The sequence below is a fragment of the Chinchilla lanigera genome, unplaced genomic scaffold (assembly GCF_000276665.1).
Source record: "Chinchilla lanigera isolate Chin_1 unplaced genomic scaffold, ChiLan1.0 scaffold00028, whole genome shotgun sequence".
Lineage (NCBI taxonomy): Eukaryota > Metazoa > Chordata > Mammalia > Rodentia > Chinchillidae > Chinchilla > Chinchilla lanigera.
This window is the reverse complement of record NW_004955429.1, coordinates 16,011,996-16,030,685: the sequence shown is the minus strand read 5'-3', so window position 1 is coordinate 16,030,685 and position 18,690 is coordinate 16,011,996. Positions and strand designations below refer to the sequence as shown.

The window sequence follows — 18,690 nt, the reverse complement described above, 5'->3', positions numbered from 1 at the left end:
TCTCTCGAGAGTGTGCTCTATCACACACATGCGTGCGCGCACACACCCACGCGTGCGCGCACACACCCACACACGCACAGTACAGGCTTCTGGTAGGGAGAAGGTCTGAGAGCAGAGAGAGTGTGGCATCCACGAAGTTCAATAAATGGTAGTTTGATAAAGATCTGACTCTTGAGGTCTTGTTCCTGCGGACACCAAGCACGAGGGTAGCACCCTCTACTCCACCGCTGACAGACAGATGTTGCCGCTGTTGTAGAATGGCGCCCCCTCCTGGCAGAGAGGAGGATAGCCATCCCAAATGCTAGAGGCGGGGCAGAAGCCAGGTGGGTTCCATCTCTGTAGGACCAAGAAGGCTGTGTCACAGGGAGGAGGGCCACACTGGTTCCTTGGTCTGCAGGGTGAGAATTTTCATAAGTGGTTTCAAAGTCAAGGGAAGGGCCCCAAAACACCAACATCGTTACTCAGCGCCTCAGCAAAGATAGTAAAAAACAGTATCATAAATGGGTGTGTTGGCCCATGCCTGTAATTCCAGTTACTTGGGAGGCTGAGGCAGGAAGATTGCAAGTTCAAGGCCAGGATGGACAATTTATCCAGACCTGCTAGGTGTGGTGGCACACGCCTGTAATCCCAGCACTCGGGAGGCTGAGGCAGGAGGATCGTTGCGAGTTCAAGGCTAGCCTAGACTACAAAGTGAGCTCAAGGCCAGCCTGAACTGCATAGTGAGACCCTGTCTCAAAAAGACAATTTAGCCAGACCTGTCTCAAAACAAAAACGGTGGAAGGTGTCACTCAGTGGTAGCACAGGTGCTGAGGTCCTGGGCTTAATGCCCAGTACCACAAAATTTAAAAATCACAGACCAGAAGAAATGGCAGAGATCAATGCTACCCTTAAATACTGAAATCATTTGAGGCTAAGGGTTGCACCTCTATTTAATTGTATCCGTATTTATTTATTTTTGAGATGGTCTCAATATGTAGTTTAGCTGGGCTCAAAGTCAGTATGTAGCCCAGGCTGGCTTCAAACTCATGGTAATCCTCCTGCTTCAGCCTCCTGACTGCTGGGATTACAGGTGTGCACCACCACACCCAGCTGTATCCCTATTTAATTTATCAGTCTGGCTTTAAAAGAATACACAGAATGAAAAAAAAAAAAAAAAGGATACACAGAATGGAAGCAAATTCTCAGCTACTGTACTACTGATGTCAAGGCCTTGCCCACAGGCCTTGGAGTGTGGCCTCCCCCTTGATGGAGCGTCTTTCCCATCCCTGACTGAAGCACCTCGAATGCACAGAAATACACAGAGCATGCCTGTCTGCTCTCGCCCTGGCCATGGCATAGTCTGATGGTGGATGTGCTGCCGGGACACTTTGCAGAACACAGCATTGGTCTGCTTTATCAGCCAGGCTGGATGAGCAAGGAGGGAAAGGGGAGACTTTGCCCTCATGAGCTAAGTGTACTCTGGAGGGCAGCACTAAACCCCATGATGCTGCCATATCGACAGTGCTCAGGGGGCCTAGCAGTCCAGGACATACAGGGTTCACCCTCCACAAAGGAAAGGACACATTATGTCACCCAGAAGGACACACAGTGCTTGCAGGCCACTTTGGGATCTAAAGGCAGCAATTTCCACACATGCACAGGCTGCTGTGACCTGCACATCTCTGAGTGACAAAGACTTCCAGCTCGGAGTCAGGCCTACAGCAGAGGGCTGTCCCCACGGCCATAGGACCCACAGAACCCATGATGTTAGAGGTGTGTGATGGGAAAATGCTGTGTGACATTAATGACAGGCCCTGGCGGGAGGACCACGATGTAGACCAGGTTCTGGACCCAGGCAGGGCATCCAAAGTGGAGAACCATGCACAATTCTGAAAGCAGCCTGCCAGGGGATAGGCCAGGGGGTAGGCGGTGACCACGAAGCCAGAGCTGCTTCTCATGGACGGGGTTCTACTGGGTCCACCTGGTTGTAAACCACAGTGATTTTTCATGAAGTGGACACAGAGTAGCCAGGGGTAGTGGTGTACGGCTGTAACACCAGCCCTGGGCAGGCTGAGGCAAGAGGATCACCACAAGCTCAAGGCTACCTTGGGTTACCTAGTGAGACCCTGGCTCTCAAAATAATTTAAACAGAGAAGAGAAAGAAAACAGAATGATGTAAGTGACCCAGAGTGTGTGAGGCGGGAGGTTCTCTAACCAGCCCCAGAGCCATCACAGCTGGGCCCAGACACCGGCTCAAGTTCCAGGTGTGAACGTCTGAGGGCCTCCTGGACCCCTCTCCACACAGCCAGTAACAAACTCATCCTCCGTCCTCTGAACTCCTGTGACCCCGCCCCCCTCTTGGTGGTGGTGCCACCATCCCACCTACCCGAGCCTGTGTCCTGGCTGCCTCTCTTTTACCATCCCCAAGCATGGAGGCCTACGGATTCCACCTCCTGCACATCTATCTCTTGTCCTGGCCAGCCAGAGCTGCCTGGGACAGGCGGAAGACCCAGTGGCCTCCAGTGCCTCAGCCCTTCCCAAAAGGGAGCAGGGGGACTCAAGAACTGCACTGCTGTACCCCGCAGAACACGTCCGGACCTCTTGTGATCTGAGCTTTCCAACGCCAGTGTCGCCCACCCTGGCATCCCAAGCTGTTTGCCAGAACTACAGAATGGCTCCCACACTCCTGCAGGGTCCTCTGCTCCCCATAGCTCTGCACACTTTATTTTTGTGTGCTTGTTTGTTTTTTGGTACTGGGTATTGAACCTAGGGCCTTTGCACTCAGCTACATCCCCAGCCCTTTTTATTTTTTTATTTTTAGACAGGGTCTCACTAAATTGCTAAGTGGCTGGGGACGGCTTGAACTTGGGACCTTCTTTGTTTGTTTTTTTATTTTTTTTTTCGTTTTACTTCCGGTATCAGGAATCGAACTCATGACCTTGCGCTTGCCAGGCAGGCGCTTTTGCAGCTGAGCTAAATCCCCAGCCCCCTTGGGACCTTCTTGCTTCAACTCTTTTTTATGGAACATCCTCGATTAGGACAACTCGCACTTGAACCTCAGATGTGACTTCCTGCAAAATCCAGACAGGCTGGGTATTTAAGAGTTTTGGGCCAGGTATGGTGGTGCACGCCTGTAATCCCAGCACCCTGGAGGCTGAGGCAGTACGATCGCTTCGAGTTTGAGGCCAACCTGGGCTACAAAGTGAATTCAAGGCCAGCCTGAACTGCACAGTGAGACCCAGTCTCAAAAAGACAAAAAAAAAAGTTCTGGGAGACCTTGAGACTGCTCATGAGGCAGAAGTGCTCAGAAAGCCAGGCTCTGGGTCTCGGTTGCCTGGTCCGTCAGAGGGTCAGACCTTGGCTAATGTCACGCAGTGAGGCACTGACCTGGTCCTCCTCCCCGCCCCCAGCATCGCCAGCTCCCACACCTCTGGGCAAAAGCACAAGTAAGACCCCCGCGCAACCAGAGGCGTGGGCGTGGCCTACAGCCCGATGGGCGTGGCAGAGCTCCAGCCCGCCCCTACACACGCCCCGCGCCTGACGCAAATCGACGCCGACGTCATGGCGTCGCGTCCCTCCCGGCGTTTCGCGGGCTTGCGCGGGTCACGTGGGGCGCTTTTCGCGGGAAAACTGCTTGTTGCGGGAGCAGAGTGGAGCGCGGCGCTGTGATGGCGGTGAGCGAGCGGGCTGGGCCTGCAGGGCGCGGAGCGGGCCGGGCGAGGGGGCCGCAGGTGCCTGGGTCGCTGGCCGGGGTCGGCTTGGGGTTTTCCCGGCGCCCCGACGCTCCCGGCCTCTTCCTTGTACCCGAGCGGTCGCTCCGACCCGCCCCGGCCTGGGCGCCGTCTGCTCTTTTGGCGGAGTCCCGCCTCGTCCCCACCTCATCCTGTGGTTTTTCCTTGTCGTTTGGTTTTGTTTACGGCCCGGTCTCGTCACCAGCCTGTGGATTCCAGGCGCCCTACGTTTGGGTGGCGCTTGGGGTACCTGGCGCACGCTGGGTGCTTAGGTGGTCGAGTGTCGGCCGAAGGGGGAGGGATGAACGGTGCACGGGTCGAGAAACCACCTGGCCTCGGTGTGTTTTCATGAACAGGATGCAGGGACCTGCGGGTAACCGGAGCGAGAGGGAGTGCTGCCTATGTGTAGCAAACCCGCGGGCTCAGCTCAGAGCCATTGCAAATTGGGAGGGAGTGGCAGGCGTGAAGGTCTTGAAAGTGGAGAGGTTTGGTGCTTCTGGGGACAGAGTTGCCGCAGGCTGCAGGGAGGGTCCTCGCGGGTCCAAAGGAAGTGAAATCAGCCCACCTCCTCCTAGATGTTTGACAGACGCCGTTTCTCTTGCAGGAATCCTCCGAGTCTAGTCCTGCCCCGCGGCAGCGAGGCAATGACCCCCTCACGTCCAGCCCCGGGCGAAGCTCACGGCGCACGGATGCCCTGACCTCCAGCCCTGGTCGGGACCTTCCTCCTTTTGAGGATGAGTCTGAGGGTTTGCTAGGCACAGAGGGGCCCATGGAAGAAGAGGAGGATGGAGAAGAGCTGATTGGAGATGGCATGGAGAGGTATTTTTGCTGGAGTCCTTTGCAGAAAGTGCTGTGTGTGGTGGCCCGACCTGGGTGCTGGGGACATGAATCTGATGACACTCTTAAGCGTGTGGCTTGGCCCAGGATCTGCAAGGAGACAGGTTCATGAGCCACAGTGCAGATCTGTTTAACTTGCTGTGTATAAGTGGGAAAGACCTGACCCTAAAGACTGAGTAAGCGCCAACTCTGTATTTGCATCCGGGGGAAGCCAGAGGGCTCCTGAAGAGCCATGGTGGGAGGTGCCAACTGAGAAAGCTAGGGAGCAGCTAAGTGCTGACTTTTCAAAGAAAGGTTTCATGGGAGTGGGTCGGATGAGTCAAGATTGAGTCTCTATTGGTTTATTGAAAGAACAGTTAATGCTTAATTGTTTGATCAATTTTGCATGCCTATGTTTGGAAATCTGAACAGCTTTTTTTTTTTGGTACTGGGAATTGAACTCAGGGCGTCTTTGCGAGGCAGGCACTGCACCTCTGAGCTACAACCCCAGCCCTGAACAACTACTTTGTTGGTGGTGGCTTGTTTTGTTTTGTTTTGTTTTTGAGACAAGGTCTCGCTGTGCAGTTCAAGCTGGCCTTGAACTCACTATGTAGCCCAGGCTGGCCTTAAACTAGTAGCAATCCTCCTGCCTCAGCCTCCCTGGTGCTGGGATTACAGGTGTGTGCCACCACACCTGACTGTATCCATTTTTTTTGTTGTTGTTTTGTTTTTTCTTATTTTTTTATTCTCTTTAAACAAAAATTGAGATTCTGTCAGCAGACACTTACTGTGTCTAATTTGTACCACACCATGTGTTAGAAATGTTTGTGAACGCATATTAAAGGTTATAGAGCTTTAACACTGGGACACAGTGCAGGAAGCTTTGTCAGTGAGCAAGGTTAGGTTTCCATTTTGAAGCTTCTATGGCCTGACCTGGACGCTCCAGGCCTGGTCAGGCTGGGGCTCCTGAGCCTTGAAGAGCAACCCAGTTCCTGGGTGGATGTTTGGGGACTAACTGCATCCATCTGGGGCTTTGTCAGGGACTACCGTGCCATCCCTGAGCTGGATACCTACGAGGCTGAAGGGCTGGCCCTGGATGATGAGGACGTGGAGGAGCTGACAGCCAGTCAGAGGGAAGCGGCTGAGAGGGTCATGCGACAGCGCGACCGAGAGGCTGGCCGGGGCCTGGGCCGTATGCGCCGGGGGCTCCTGTACGGTAAGTCTGGCCTTCTGCAGTGCTAGAGGGAGTCCAGGGAGGCCTGGAGCATGCCGGCAGAGGCTTCACCCCAGCTGTCCCACACCCACACCCCAGACAGCGATGAGGAGGATGAGGAACGCCCTAGCCGCAAGCGCCGCCAGGTGGAGCGGGCCACGGAGGTGGGCGAGGAGGACGAGGAGATGATCGAGAGCATCGAAAACCTGGAGGACCTCAAGGGCCACTCTGTGCGTGAGTGGGTGAGCATGGCGGGCCCCCGGCTGGAGATCCACCACCGCTTCAAGAACTTCCTGCGCACCCACGTGGACAGCCACGGCCACAACGTCTTCAAGGAGCGCATCAGCGACATGTGCAAAGGTGTGTCCCTGTCCCTGCAGGGAACAAGGACAGGAAACATTGGGTGACATGCCCACAGCTAAGCAGGAGCTGAGGCATCCACCTTTCCAAGGAATGCACACATACTGAGTGTCTGTACTAGGACCCTCACCCCTAGTCCATGGTTTTTGATTTACTTAATGTGGGCAGATTTTGGATAAAATTGATGTTATTACTTTAGCTTTCTTTCCAGTGCTGGAGATTGAGCTCAGGGGACTTGCACGTGTTAATTACGCCTGTGCTCTACCATGTAGCTGCGGTCATATTTGGGGTAGCTCTACCAGCTACACTCCCAATCCCTTGGATCGCTACTTTGATCAGGAAGGAGCAACACTAGCCAGGCTGTAATCCTAGCTAGTTGGGAGGCTGAGGTAGGAGGATCTCTGAGTTCCAGCCTCACCAGGCAATTTAGTAACTGATGAAGACCCTGTGTCAAAAGAAGTAGCAATACTTTTCTATGGTAGAAGTTGGCTTTAAAGGGAACCCACAGACCTTGTTTCCTGCAGTTTCTTCTCCCTTTTCTCTCCTGTGTGGCAGAGATTGTCCGTGGGTTTTCTCTCTGGGCCTTGTGGTCTTCTGGGATTGTAGTACTACAGGCCCTCTATTCCCTCTCACCAGCCTACCCCCCAAGCCGCTTTCCACACTGGGACATGCCCACTTGACAAAAGACCAAGTGGGCAACGCCTGGGTTGTGTCACTTATCTAAATTGCAGAGCTAAGGTGTGTGAAGGTGGAGGCTGGGTGTTCAGGTTTGGTCGCCATTTGGCTGGGTCAGCCTTGTTCATGTGGGCGTCGTGGTGGGGAAGCCCCTTTGTGGGCCCCACGGCCCCTACCAGACCTCTGCCTGTCCCGCTAGAGAACCGTGAGAGCCTGGTGGTGAACTATGAGGATCTGGCGGCCCGCGAGCACGTCCTGGCCTACTTCCTGCCCGAGGCACCAGCTGAACTGCTGCAGATCTTTGACGAGGCCGCCCTGGAAGTGGTGCTGGCCATGTACCCCAAATATGACCGCATTGCCAGCCACATTCACGTCCGCATCTCCCACCTGCCCCTGGTGGAGGAGCTGCGCTCGCTGAGGTGAGCCAAGAGGGGGCCGGAGCAGGGTGCACAGGGAGGCCAAGTCGGGGAAGGCGTAGGTTCTTGGGGTCCAGTCAGGTCCTGATGGTCCAGCTCCCCCCAGGCAGCTGCACCTGAACCAGCTGATCCGCACGAGTGGCGTGGTGACCAGCTGCACGGGCGTTCTGCCACAGCTCAGCATGGTCAAGTACAACTGCAACAAGTGCAGCTTCGTGCTCGGGCCTTTCTGCCAGTCGCAGAACCAGGAGGTGAAGCCAGGCTCCTGCCCCGAATGCCAGTCTGTGGGGCCCTTCGAAGTCAACATGGAGGAGGTGAGAGCATGTAGTCCTGCTGGCCGTGTCCTTCCTGTCTTGGGTCCCCTTGTGCTAGTTCAGGGTGCCGCTGCAGATAGGCCTGCACACTGGTTTCAAGATTCATGCCAGTATTCAGAAATCAGGCAGTTGTGTCCAAAACATCCCAAGTACATGGCTTTTCTTGAAGCACAGATGAGCAGGGCCCTATTCTTTTCTGGCCCCCTCCTCAGGGCACTAGCTTTCCATCTCGCACAGGGATGATTTTGAGTCAGGGTCTTCCTGAGTTACCCAGGTTGGCCTAGAACTTGCTGTCTTTCTGCCTCAGCCCCTGGAGCAGCTGGGGTGTCAGGTGTGCTGGTCTGGCTTTGAGGTCTTAGGTACTGTGTCTTTTTCCTTGGACGTCCTGGTGTAACCCTGTGGTCTGGACACGCTGCTCACCCCTTGTGCAGTTCTGAGAGTCATTCCAGCTGGAGCCGCCTAGACAGGAAGTGCCTAGGAGTTGCCGGCTGGCTCAGGGGTGATGCCTCTGCAAGGCTGGATTTAACAGAGCTGTATCTCCTCCCAGAACCCTCTCCTCCCTGGCCAATGGGCTCCACTCGGTCTGTGCAGACCTCATTTCTACCTGAGTCACAGGACAGGTTCAGCTCTGCTCCTAGGGAGCTGGTGCAGTGATTCTTGGAGGATAAACAAGCACAGCTGAAATGCACAGGGTCTTTCCTGGGTGTGTGTGACAGGACTTGACAGTGGCAAGTGCCACTGTCACCTCTGCTTGGTGTCTGGAGGAGGAACTGACTGAGGCCCAGCTACAGAGCATCCTGTGCTTAGAGCCCAGGGCTTTTGATGCAATTGTAGGGTTTAAAGCTGTGCCATCTGTGTTAATCGGCATTCTCCTCCTGTAACAAAATGCCTGAGCAAATCAGTTTAAAGGAGGAGAGGTTTGCTCTGGCTGTTTTGGGTCTTGGTCCACGATTGGCTGGGCCTGGCAGGGAGCATGCCATGGAGCAGGGACACCAGAGAGAGATTTAGGAATCTGGTGTCCCCAGTCTCCTATAAGGGCTTACTCTAGTGACCCAGGACCTGCCGGGAGTGCCATGGGCTGAGGACCAGTCCTTCAGCACATGGGCCGTGGGCACACTTTTACCTAGCTGCAGCCTGCCGCCTCCTTTCTGGCAGTAAGTGAAACAGTGGACACTGGGCCTTGGGGCACAGCGCAGGCGCAGAGTGTGACTTCCCCTTGGCAGGCATTGCTTTAGGCGCTTTATTTTTGCACCTGACCTGATCTCCTCCCCACAAGCTTGCAGTCACAGTATCAGCGTCCTTGTTCTACAGCAAAGGGACAGAGGAAGTACCCTGCCCAGGTCACACGGCTCCATACACAGCCAGGATTTGAACTCAGGTGCCTTGGCTCTGGCATCTACACTCACATAGCTGAGCTGTGCCGTGGAAACAGAAACAGGTGCTTGAGTCTGGTGCCGGGACGTCCCAAGGTCTGGTGGCAGACTTGATTGTTCACCAGCGTGGTGTGGCACAATGGGCTCGTTCCTTGCTGTCTTGGCTCTCGGTTTCCTAGTTAGGGGGCAGGAATAGTAACACTGCTTCTCTGCCCTCCTGTGGACTGAGGTCAAGGTCAATAATGGGATAAGGAGGTTCCTGGGAGAGGGCAAGACCTGTAGCACGCAGGGCAGAGCCCCATGACGTCCTCTTTGTCTCCCCCCGCCACAGACCATCTATCAAAACTACCAGCGCATCCGGATCCAGGAGAGTCCAGGCAAAGTGGCAGCCGGCCGGTTGCCCCGCTCCAAGGACGCCATCCTCCTCGCTGATCTGGTGGACAGCTGTAAGCCAGGAGATGAGATTGTAAGTGGCCAGTGGTGGGCTAGGAGGGAGCCAAGTGCAGAGGAATCGGAGTGACTGCTGTGGCCTTTGGGGTTCTTGTGGTTATGATAACCAGGAGCTTGGACTGAAGTCAGTTCTTGAACCACTGGGGCAAAGACCTCTTCCTCACGGTGGGCCGGCTGTTTGGAACAGCAGGTTTCTGTGTTGATCGGCTTCCTGTTGCCACGGTGATCAAGTAAAAGGAGGAAAGATGTGTTCTGGCTGACAGTGTTAGAGGTTTCTGCTCTGGTCACTTGGCCCTGTTGCTTTGGGCCCATGACATCCCATTGTGGCTAGGGGTGTGGCACAGGAGGCCTGATCACCTCGTGACCGGGAGGCGAGAGAACAGACTGTGTCCAGTGTCCCTTCAGGGCTTGTCCCCATAACCTAACTTCCTCCTATGTGCCCGATTCCTGGGTTCCAGCAGAAATGTCCCAGCAGCATCTTTAGGGGCCTGAGCCTTTAGCCGTGTGCTCCTGAGGCACATTCCAGATCCACACTAGCAGTTCGGATGTGATTTCCCTGCGGTGTGGAAAGTGGGAGTTAGGGGAGGGTGGAGGAAGCAGGAAGGCGCATGCAGGTCGTGGCTGCTCCTGTGACCCTCCCTGTCCCCCCTCCTAGGAGCTGACTGGCATCTACCACAACAACTATGACGGCTCCCTCAACACTGCCAATGGCTTCCCCGTCTTTGCCACAGTTATCCTGGCCAACCACGTGGCCAAGAAGGACAACAAGGTGGCCGTCGGGGAGCTGACTGACGAGGATGTGAGGATGATCACCAGCCTCTCCAAGGACCAGCAGATCGGGGAGAAGGCAGGTGGAGGGGGGCGCCAGGGCTCATTCTCCCTCCTGTGACTACCCCCGGAGCCTCACTGGGCACCTGAATTCCCAGTGTGGAGCACAGTGACCGTGGCTTGGAGGAGGCCCCTGTCGAGGGGAAGGGTGTCCCTGGCTGTCCTCCGGGAGAATGTAGTCTGGTCCAAGCCTCAGCTTCCTCCTCTCTGAATGGCGGGAAACAGGGCTGATTAACTGGCTTTGGTGAGGTGACATAGACACCACTGTTGTTCCCTGGCCGCCTGGGCTGGTGGATGAGCACGTTGCTCTCCTCGTGCCCCAAACCCCACAAGAGGCCACCTGGACCCAGCATCTGGTCTGGGGAAGGGACTGAGCTTGCGGAGTCCACCCCACACGGCAAGCAGGGTACTGGTGCCGCCCTGTCCTGGCGGGGGATGTGACTTTGTCCTGCCAACAGAAAGGAGCTGGGCACGAGGAGGTCAGGGCCCAGCAGCCCTGGCACAGCCCGGAGCGGTGGGGAGCGGGAGAGGCGCATGGAGGGCTCTGCCTGCCTTCCCCACACAGAGCGAGGGTTAATGGGGATCACTGCTTACCTTTTTTGTGTGGTACTTGGGATTGAACTTGGCCTTGTGTGTGCGAGGCAAGCACTCTTACCACCGAGCTACATTCCCAGCCCGGATCACTGTGCTTACCGCACATGGTGGATCCACTTGGCCCTGTTCAGCCGATTTCCAGAGAACAGTTGGAGCCTAGAGCAGCGATGGCGAGCCTTTTAAAGCTTTCAGTGACACAGCCCACTGCGGCACAAGTGCTGTAGGTTCACCACCACTTTCTTACAGTGTCGGTTTTAGCTGTGCCTGTTGCTCTGATGAGTAAGTTGAAGCAGAATGTGTCCACTACGTTCCCATGGTCACATGCAAGGTGCGGCCTGCTTGAGTGTGTGCTCCCAGGGGCTGTTACCTCGCAGCTTTCTATTGCTGTGACCAAATAGCTGAGATAAACAACTCACAGGAAGAAGGGTTTGTTTTAGCACATAGTTTTCAGAGGTTTTGAAAAGTCCCAGGCCAGCCAGTTGCATCGCTTTGTGCCGATACAAGGTGGAACTTGATGGTTGGTGGCCGGCAGTCAGGGAGGCTGCCTCCTTTGTGAGAGAGACACAGAAGGGGACCGGGAGCGAAGTTTGCCTTCAGGGTCATGCCCGCAGGTACCCACGTTCTCCACCCTGCAGCCCACTCAGCTGTGAGCTCCTCAGTGGGTTGGTCCACTGAGTCCGTCCTGAAACCTGTCACCTGTGCACACTGCTGCACAGGGCCTGAGCTTTTGGGGACACTGCAGATCGAGAGTCCACACGCAGGTACAACAGTCTGTGAGTTCACTTTGCTAGCATTGGGTTCTATGGGTCACTTAGCGCAGCTTGGAGCCTGGCCCACGTTTAAAAATTTTTGTTACAGGATGCTTTTTTATTTCTTCACTTTTGCAGTACTGGGGATTAAACCCAGGAGCCTGGGGGCACTCCACCACTGAGTGACATTCCCAAGCCTTTCTAGTGGTTATTTTGAGACAGGGTGTCACTAAATTGCCCAGGTGGGACTTAAACTTACGATCCTTCTGCCTCAGCCTCCCTTGGTGCTAGAATGACAGGTGTGCAGCACTGTGCTGAGCTGTTACAGAAAAAAAATTTTTTGTGGGGGGAAACTGGGAATCAAATTCAGGACCTTGCGCTTGCCAGGCAGATGCTTGTGCCGCTGAACGTTACAGAAAATTTTAAACACACCCACATGTAGTGTAAGAAACCCGCCTGTGTCTTGGTTCATTTGTGCTGCTACAACAGGATAGCGGAGAGGCAGTAACTTATAACGGACAGAAGTTTAGTAGCTCAAGGTTCTGTTTCTGGGAAGCCCAAGGTGGAGGGGCTACTCTCTGGGGTGATGGGGTGGAAAGGCGAGAAGAGGAAGTAAGGGATGGAGCTCTGGGCCTTTTCTGAGGACCCGGCCCCGCTGGTGACAGACAGCATTAGTGCCCATGTGAGAGGAGACCCCTTCCTCGTCAGTCACCTCTCAAAAGTCCCCCTTCTTAGTTCTGTTATGCCCAGGGTGTCAGGGGTTGTCTCCAGCATGCACTTTTTGGGGAACACATTCCAGCCACAGCACAGTGCCAGACATGGCTGGTGGCGTTGCTCCTGCTGCCCCTTCGTGAGCGCTCGCCCTTCATGTACTTCAGATTGCTGGACACTTGTTCAACTGGCTGTGTCACCGTCTGTCTCTCAAAAGGGTCTTTGTAGAAGCCCAGCCACAATACAGCTGTCACACCTTGAAAATAATGAGCCACTCCTTAGTGTCAGATACTGGTGGACTTTTTCCCTATCTTTTTGTTTGTTTGTACTGGGGATTGAACCCAGCACCTTTCAACTGAGCTACATGCCTACTCTTTTTTTTTTTTTTTTTTTTTTGGTTTTTCTCCTGTACCAGGAACCGAACTCACGACCTTGCACTTTCCAGGCAGGTGCTTTGCTGCTGAGCTAAATCCCCAGCCCCTCCTACTCTTTATTTTTAACAAAAGTTTGAAACAGTTTTTACTGAGTTGTAAAACAGGCTGGACTCCAACTTGGAGTCTTCCTGCCTCAGCTATCCAGAGTACTGGAATTGTAGGTGTGGACTGCCATGCCTGGCCTTGCTTTTTCTTTTTTTTTTTTTAAAATAGCTTCTTGGAGGCTGTGCAAATATGGTCCATGTGTCTCACCATCTAGGGGCTTGCTTGGGTCTTTTTTCTTGCGGTATTTATGGAGGTCCCTTGTGCAGTTGTTTTGTTGCTGTGTCTTCCTGTACGGAGGCCCCTGTCACCCGCATTTTCCGTGGATGAGCAGTCAGACATTGGAGCTTAGGCCGAGGTTCGCCCGCCCCGCGCCACCCCCCGGGGATGGAACCCAGGGGCTTACTGTCTGGGCAAGCGCTCTGCTGCCGAGCCACACCCTGGCCCTTCAGCTTGATGTTCCCTTGTGTCGTAGCTGCTGTCAGGACCATTCATTAAACCCACTCATTTTTAGGGCTTGCTCCAAGCATTTCCTATTCTAGACCTGCATTTATTTGCTGGGAAGCTTCCCTGAAGAGGAGCTTCTCTGCATTAACTAGCGTTGCCCGTGGTAGAGCTCTTCTAGGAGCAGCCAGACTGACTTGTTTTCAGAGTGAGGGTGGGTCCTGCAGTGACCTCCTGAGGAGATAGTGTTGTCCCCAGCAGGTGACATCAGTGTGCTGTCAGCTCTGTGGTCACTGGCTCTGGTGTTCAGGGTCCCACTGCCTCTCTGTGACACTGCATGGTGGTGTCTCCGTCCTGCTGATGTGACTCTGGTTGCCCTTTGGTTTTTGATTTTTTTTTTTTTGCCTTAGTACAAGGCACCACAGGCTGGGCTGGTACATTTCCTGCCCTAGGCCTGGAATCATCCATTCTCCAAAAAGCCCTTGGGAAGTGTGCTTCTTTTCAGGGGTGGTGTAGGGCCTCCCTCCATTTGTGGTGCTGCTGCTCTGGCTTTGGGGGGCTGTGCTGTAAGGAGGCACCAGGGAGGTTGGGAACAGTCGGGGCAGCTGTGCACGGGCACGAGGCTCTGCCCTGCAAGCAAGGAACTGCTCTGCTATCTCTAGTTCTTTTTTTTTTTTTTTTGCGGTACCAGGGATCGAACTCATGACCTTGCACTTGCCAGGCAGGCGCTTATGCCACTGAGCTATATCCCCAGCCCTAGTTCTGTCTTTAAAACGCATGCAGATTCTGCTTTTCCTGTGTCTTGTCCCCCTCTTCTTTCTGCCTCCCTTATTGAACTGAGAAAGGCTCCCCTGATGCACCTGCCCTCTGGCGGGCCAGTCTCCCAGATGTACCCTGTTAGTCCTGCTCATGTCTGGGCCCAAGCTGGCACCCTAGCTCTCTTGAGGAGAGCTAAGGACCAGCATCAGGGCAGGGTGGTACAGGGGCCTGAGGAATCCCAGCAGCCAGGGCTGGGTGCTGAGCCGGCCACCATCTTGGCTCCTAGGCTTGGCATGGATGGCCTGCTCTGCCTGTTGGGCCCGTTTCCATGGTCCTCTCCCTCCTCCCAGATCTTTGCCAGCATCGCGCCTTCTATCTACGGCCACGAGGACATTAAGAGAGGCCTGGCCCTGGCTCTATTTGGAGGGGAACCCAAGAACCCAGGTGAGCACTGTGGGACCCTCACTCTGCCTACTTCAGGGGTGTCCGTGTCCTTTGGGGAGCCAGTCTCCTAAGTTCTCCAGCACGAGATTGGACCCCTGGCTGCTGGGGAGAAAGGATGGTTCCTTCACATGATGACCTGGGTAGTAGACTCAGCTCTCCCTCTGTTTGGAGATTTGTTCCTGGTTTCTCCCTTTCACGAAGAACATCTTAGCTGTGCCTCTATGGGACCCAGGCCTGTGTCTGTCTGGGTTCAGTGGCCAACGAGGGGTCACCGGTCCCAGGCCTGCGTCCTTCCTAGAGAGACCATGCCTTGGCCATGCTGATGCATAGGTTCAAAAACGGCAGCACCAGCGGGAGCCTGCACCCCTTTCCCGTCCCCTCCACTTCGATCCCCGTCTCCTCCACTAGGTGGGAAACACAAGGTGCGAGGTGACATCAACGTGCTCCTGTGTGGAGACCCGGGAACAGCGAAGTCTCAGTTCCTCAAGTATGTGGAGAAGGTATCCAGCCGGGCCATCTTCACCACGGGCCAGGGCGCCTCGGCCGTGGGGCTCACAGCCTATGTGCAGCGGCATCCGGTCAGCAGGGAGTGGACCTTGGAGGCTGGGGCACTGGTTCTGGCTGACCGGGGCGTGTGTCTCATCGATGAGTTTGACAAGGTAAGGCTGGTCTGGTGGGGGTCAGGGTGGGGGTCAGGGTGGGGACTTCCCAGTGGGGGCACAGCTGACAGACAGCGGTAGTCCTGTGCGTGCTGAGGGCCGACCTCTGCGCCTCACAGATGAACGACCAGGACAGGACCAGCATTCACGAGGCCATGGAGCAACAGAGCATCTCCATCTCCAAGGCCGGCATCGTCACCTCCCTGCAGGCTCGCTGCACTGTCATCGCAGCTGCCAACCCCATAGGTGCGCCGGGCTGGGTAGGCCCTGCATGGCTCAGACTCCGGGCTGAGGGGCACAGATCTCAGGGGACCTTGCTCAGTTTGGGCGTCTGGTCTTCAGCACCTCTCTTGGGTGTTTGTTCTCAGGACCCTGGGGAGAAGTCTGGCCCCTGCCTGAGCTGGGCAGGTGGGAAGCGACAGAGCCCCGTGCCGTCTCCTCCACCCCATGGTCCTCCCTGGGGAGCTGCCTCTGTCCAGTCAGGCCCAGTGGGGTCACTCGAGGCAGGCGGGGGCCCCGCCCGCCTCCGTACCTCCGTGCCTCCGTGCCTTTGTGCCTTTCCTTCCTCCTGCGTGGAAGTGGGTTGGGCTTGGGAAGGGGGCTCAGGGTGGAGAAGGACAGGCTGGGGACACTCACCCAACAGATGCTCCTTGTGTTTCAGGGGGACGCTATGACCCCTCACTGACCTTCTCGGAGAACGTGGACCTCACAGAGCCCATCATCTCCCGCTTCGACATCCTGTGTGTAGTGAGGGACACTGTGGACCCTGTGCAGGTACAGCCCTCGGGTCCGGTTCCGTTCTGTGGCCCCGTGCGGGGTGGCCTGTTGTGCAGTCTCGTCCCCTTGTTCTCGCCAGCAGTCGTCCTCACATCCGTTTCCTCACCCATCCCCTCCCCACTGCTCAGAGTCCTGCTCGCCCTGCCCCTGCTGTCCCCCCACCTCCCTCTGCCCCCTTGCTGGGAGCCTCCACAGAGCCAGTGTGATGCCGTCGCACCGCACCTGGCTCATGAGCGCCCCTGCTGCCGTCCTAGGACGAGATGCTGGCTCGCTTCGTGGTTGGCAGCCACGTCCGCCACCACCCCAGCAACGAGGGCGAGGGGCTGGCCCGCGGCGCCCAGGAGCCCGCCGTGCCCAGCACGTACGGTGTGGAGCCGCTGCCACAGGAGGTGCTGAAGAAGTACATCATCTATGCCAAGGAGAGGGTCCACCCAAAACTCAACCAGATGGACCAGGACAAGGTGGCCAAGATGTACAGTGACCTGCGGAAGGAGTCCATGGTGAGTGCGGGGCAGGCCGGGTGCAGTTGCAGGGTGTCAGTCCACAAGGCACCAGGAGATTTCTAGGTAGGGCTGCGGCGCAGCAGTAGAGCACTTGTCTGCTGCGCCCTAGGCTGGGGTTCCGTCCTCAGCACCTCCGAAGAAAGATACTTCCTTGCCACAAGCATCTTGTTACAGAGGCAGTTGCAGAGTGTTTGTCTCATCTCAGTGTCATCGGCGTCTGATGAAGTTCCTCAGTGACTTCATGTAGCTCACCCAGATGGACACAGGGTCTGCACTAGGTGGTTCATCTGCAGTGGAACAAGGGCTCCCGAGCAGCCAGCCGAGGACAGTCAGCACCCAGAATTCTCATGGCTGGCTCTGTGTCACCCGCTCTGGATCATGGCGTCAGCTCTTTTGTTTTTGTGCCTTTTAACTCCACCAGAGCATTCACCTCAGTTTTCATAGAACTAAACTTTTTTCTTATTTGTATTGCTGAGGGTTCTGCTACTATAATTGGTGATGGTAACCAGGAGAGCTGGCTGCAGATACAGCAGACCTTGAGTTTCAGGCCAGCTGGGTGTCCTCGAAACACTGCAGATGTCGTAAGGACACGCTGTACCCTCAGCACCCCCAGGCTCTGGTGCCCCTGCCATCTCTGTCACTGAGCCTCCTTGGTCCTGGCCGCCCTGTCCTCCCTTCCTATCTTCATCCTGACTGAGGAAGACGCCCGGTGTGCTTCCTCCAGGCCACAGGCAGCATCCCCATCACAGTGCGACACATTGAGTCCATGATCCGCATGGCAGAGGCCCACGCGCGCATCCACCTGCGGGACTACGTGATCGAGGACGACGTCAACATGGCCATCCGCGTGATGCTGGAGAGCTTCATTGACACGCAGAAGTTCAGTGTCATGCGCAGCATGCGGAAGGTCGGTGACACCAGCGCTCTGGCCAGAACCCTAGGGCAGTCATCCTGCCCGGTGCTGCCTGGCTCCCGCCCTGGTTGCTTGGGGCCTATGCTGAAGGACTGCAGCAGAGATGGCAGGGGTGGCGTTTGACTTGTGCTCTTTTCTGCAGACCTTTGCCCGCTATCTTTCATTCCGGCGAGACAACAATGAACTGCTGCTCTTCATCCTGAAGCAGTTGGTGGCAGAGCAGGTGACCTATCAGCGCAACCGCTTTGGGGCCCAGCAGGACACGATTGAGGTGCCTGAGAAGGACTTGGTGGACAAGGTACGGGCCTGGTGGGCGGTGGAGGAACTGGAACACCCTGGGAAACAGCTCAGCCTTGCATCACTCACAGCTCCCTGACACTTCCTGTTTTAGGCCCGGCAGATCAACATCCACAACCTCTCCGCTTTCTACGACAGCGAGCTCTTCAGGATGAACAAGTTCAGCCGGGACCTGAAACGGAAGGTGATCCTTCAGCAGTTCTGAGCCCTGCGATGTCCACAGTGGCTCCTGTGACTCTGGTTGAGGACATTTCCCTAAGTGCTTGGTCACCTCTGCTTTATGGACCCAGAACCTCACCTCCTAGGAACTCGGTGTTCTGGGATCGGGGTTTGTGGCTGGGCCTCACCCGCGTGTCTCAGGCTGGCTCTGTGACGTGGGGTAGCGGTGGTCACGTCTTGGGCTCCACTGTTTGCTCCTCTCACTTCTGGGTGACGTTTGCTCAGGGCTTCTGTCCCACCTGCGACCAGCACGTGGTGTCTGTACATAGTGCCTTGTGACAGTCACTGTGCTTCAGGGCCTGGGCGTGTTGCAGGTGTGTTACCTGGCTGTTAGGACAGCTGTCGCCACCCTTGGCCCCAGAGCACCTTACAGCTGTTGGTAGTCTTTTTTCACGTCTGGTCCTGCAAGTGTCTGTGAGCCCGTGAGGTAGAAGCGTGCCCAGCTGGCCAGCCTGGTGCCCACGGCCCTGTGGCGGCCCAGTGTGGAATCGGGTCTCATGTCAGTTGTTAGTCGCCGTTTCTGTATTAGCCCGTGTGTGCCTACCTGACCGTTTCCTCCACCTGCTTATTTGTACATGCACTTTTTGTTTCTGTAGTTTTATTTTTTAATAAAGTTGAATAAAATCTAAGCATGCATATCAGTGGGCCTCAATTCTGTTTTAATATCGCAGCCCAGGCTTTCTCGGGCTTTGAAGGCCTTGTCCGTGTCCTGCCTTAGGTCTCTGACAGAGGAGGTCGGAGTAGAGGAGTTGTTCTGTGAGTGGCTGTGGAGAAAGCAGAAGTGGTTTGTCTTATGGTTTAGGTCTTAAAAATCCCTCAAGGCCCAGAAGCTGAAGGCTTGGTCCCCACCCTGTGCGCCTTTGAGAGGCGGCCTTGTGGGAGGGACAGTGAGGACCTGCTCTGAAGATGCGCTGGGAGCCAGTTGCTTGCTGTCCTTCCTGGCTGCCCTGAGGTGAGTAGCTGTGCACGCCACACTCTCCGCCCTGATGT

General features: G+C 55.7%; 1 protein-coding gene across 1 annotated transcript; it reads left to right on the top strand.

The window, feature by feature from the left end:
• Positions 1–3,534: 3,534 nt before the first annotated feature.
• Positions 3,535–18,341, top strand: Mcm2 (minichromosome maintenance complex component 2). Its single transcript, XM_005387053.2, has 16 exons — positions 3,535–3,653; positions 4,315–4,529; positions 5,567–5,742; positions 5,839–6,099; positions 6,974–7,193; positions 7,297–7,504; positions 9,209–9,343; positions 9,983–10,174; positions 14,239–14,332; positions 14,741–14,991; positions 15,111–15,237; positions 15,653–15,765; positions 16,023–16,268; positions 16,996–17,178; positions 17,327–17,482; positions 17,576–18,341. Exons 1-16 carry the CDS (start codon positions 3,648–3,650, stop codon positions 17,684–17,686), a joined length of 2,694 nt encoding a protein of 897 aa, XP_005387110.1. The 5' UTR covers positions 3,535–3,647; the 3' UTR covers positions 17,687–18,341.
• The last annotated feature ends 349 nt before the right edge of the window (positions 18,342–18,690 follow it).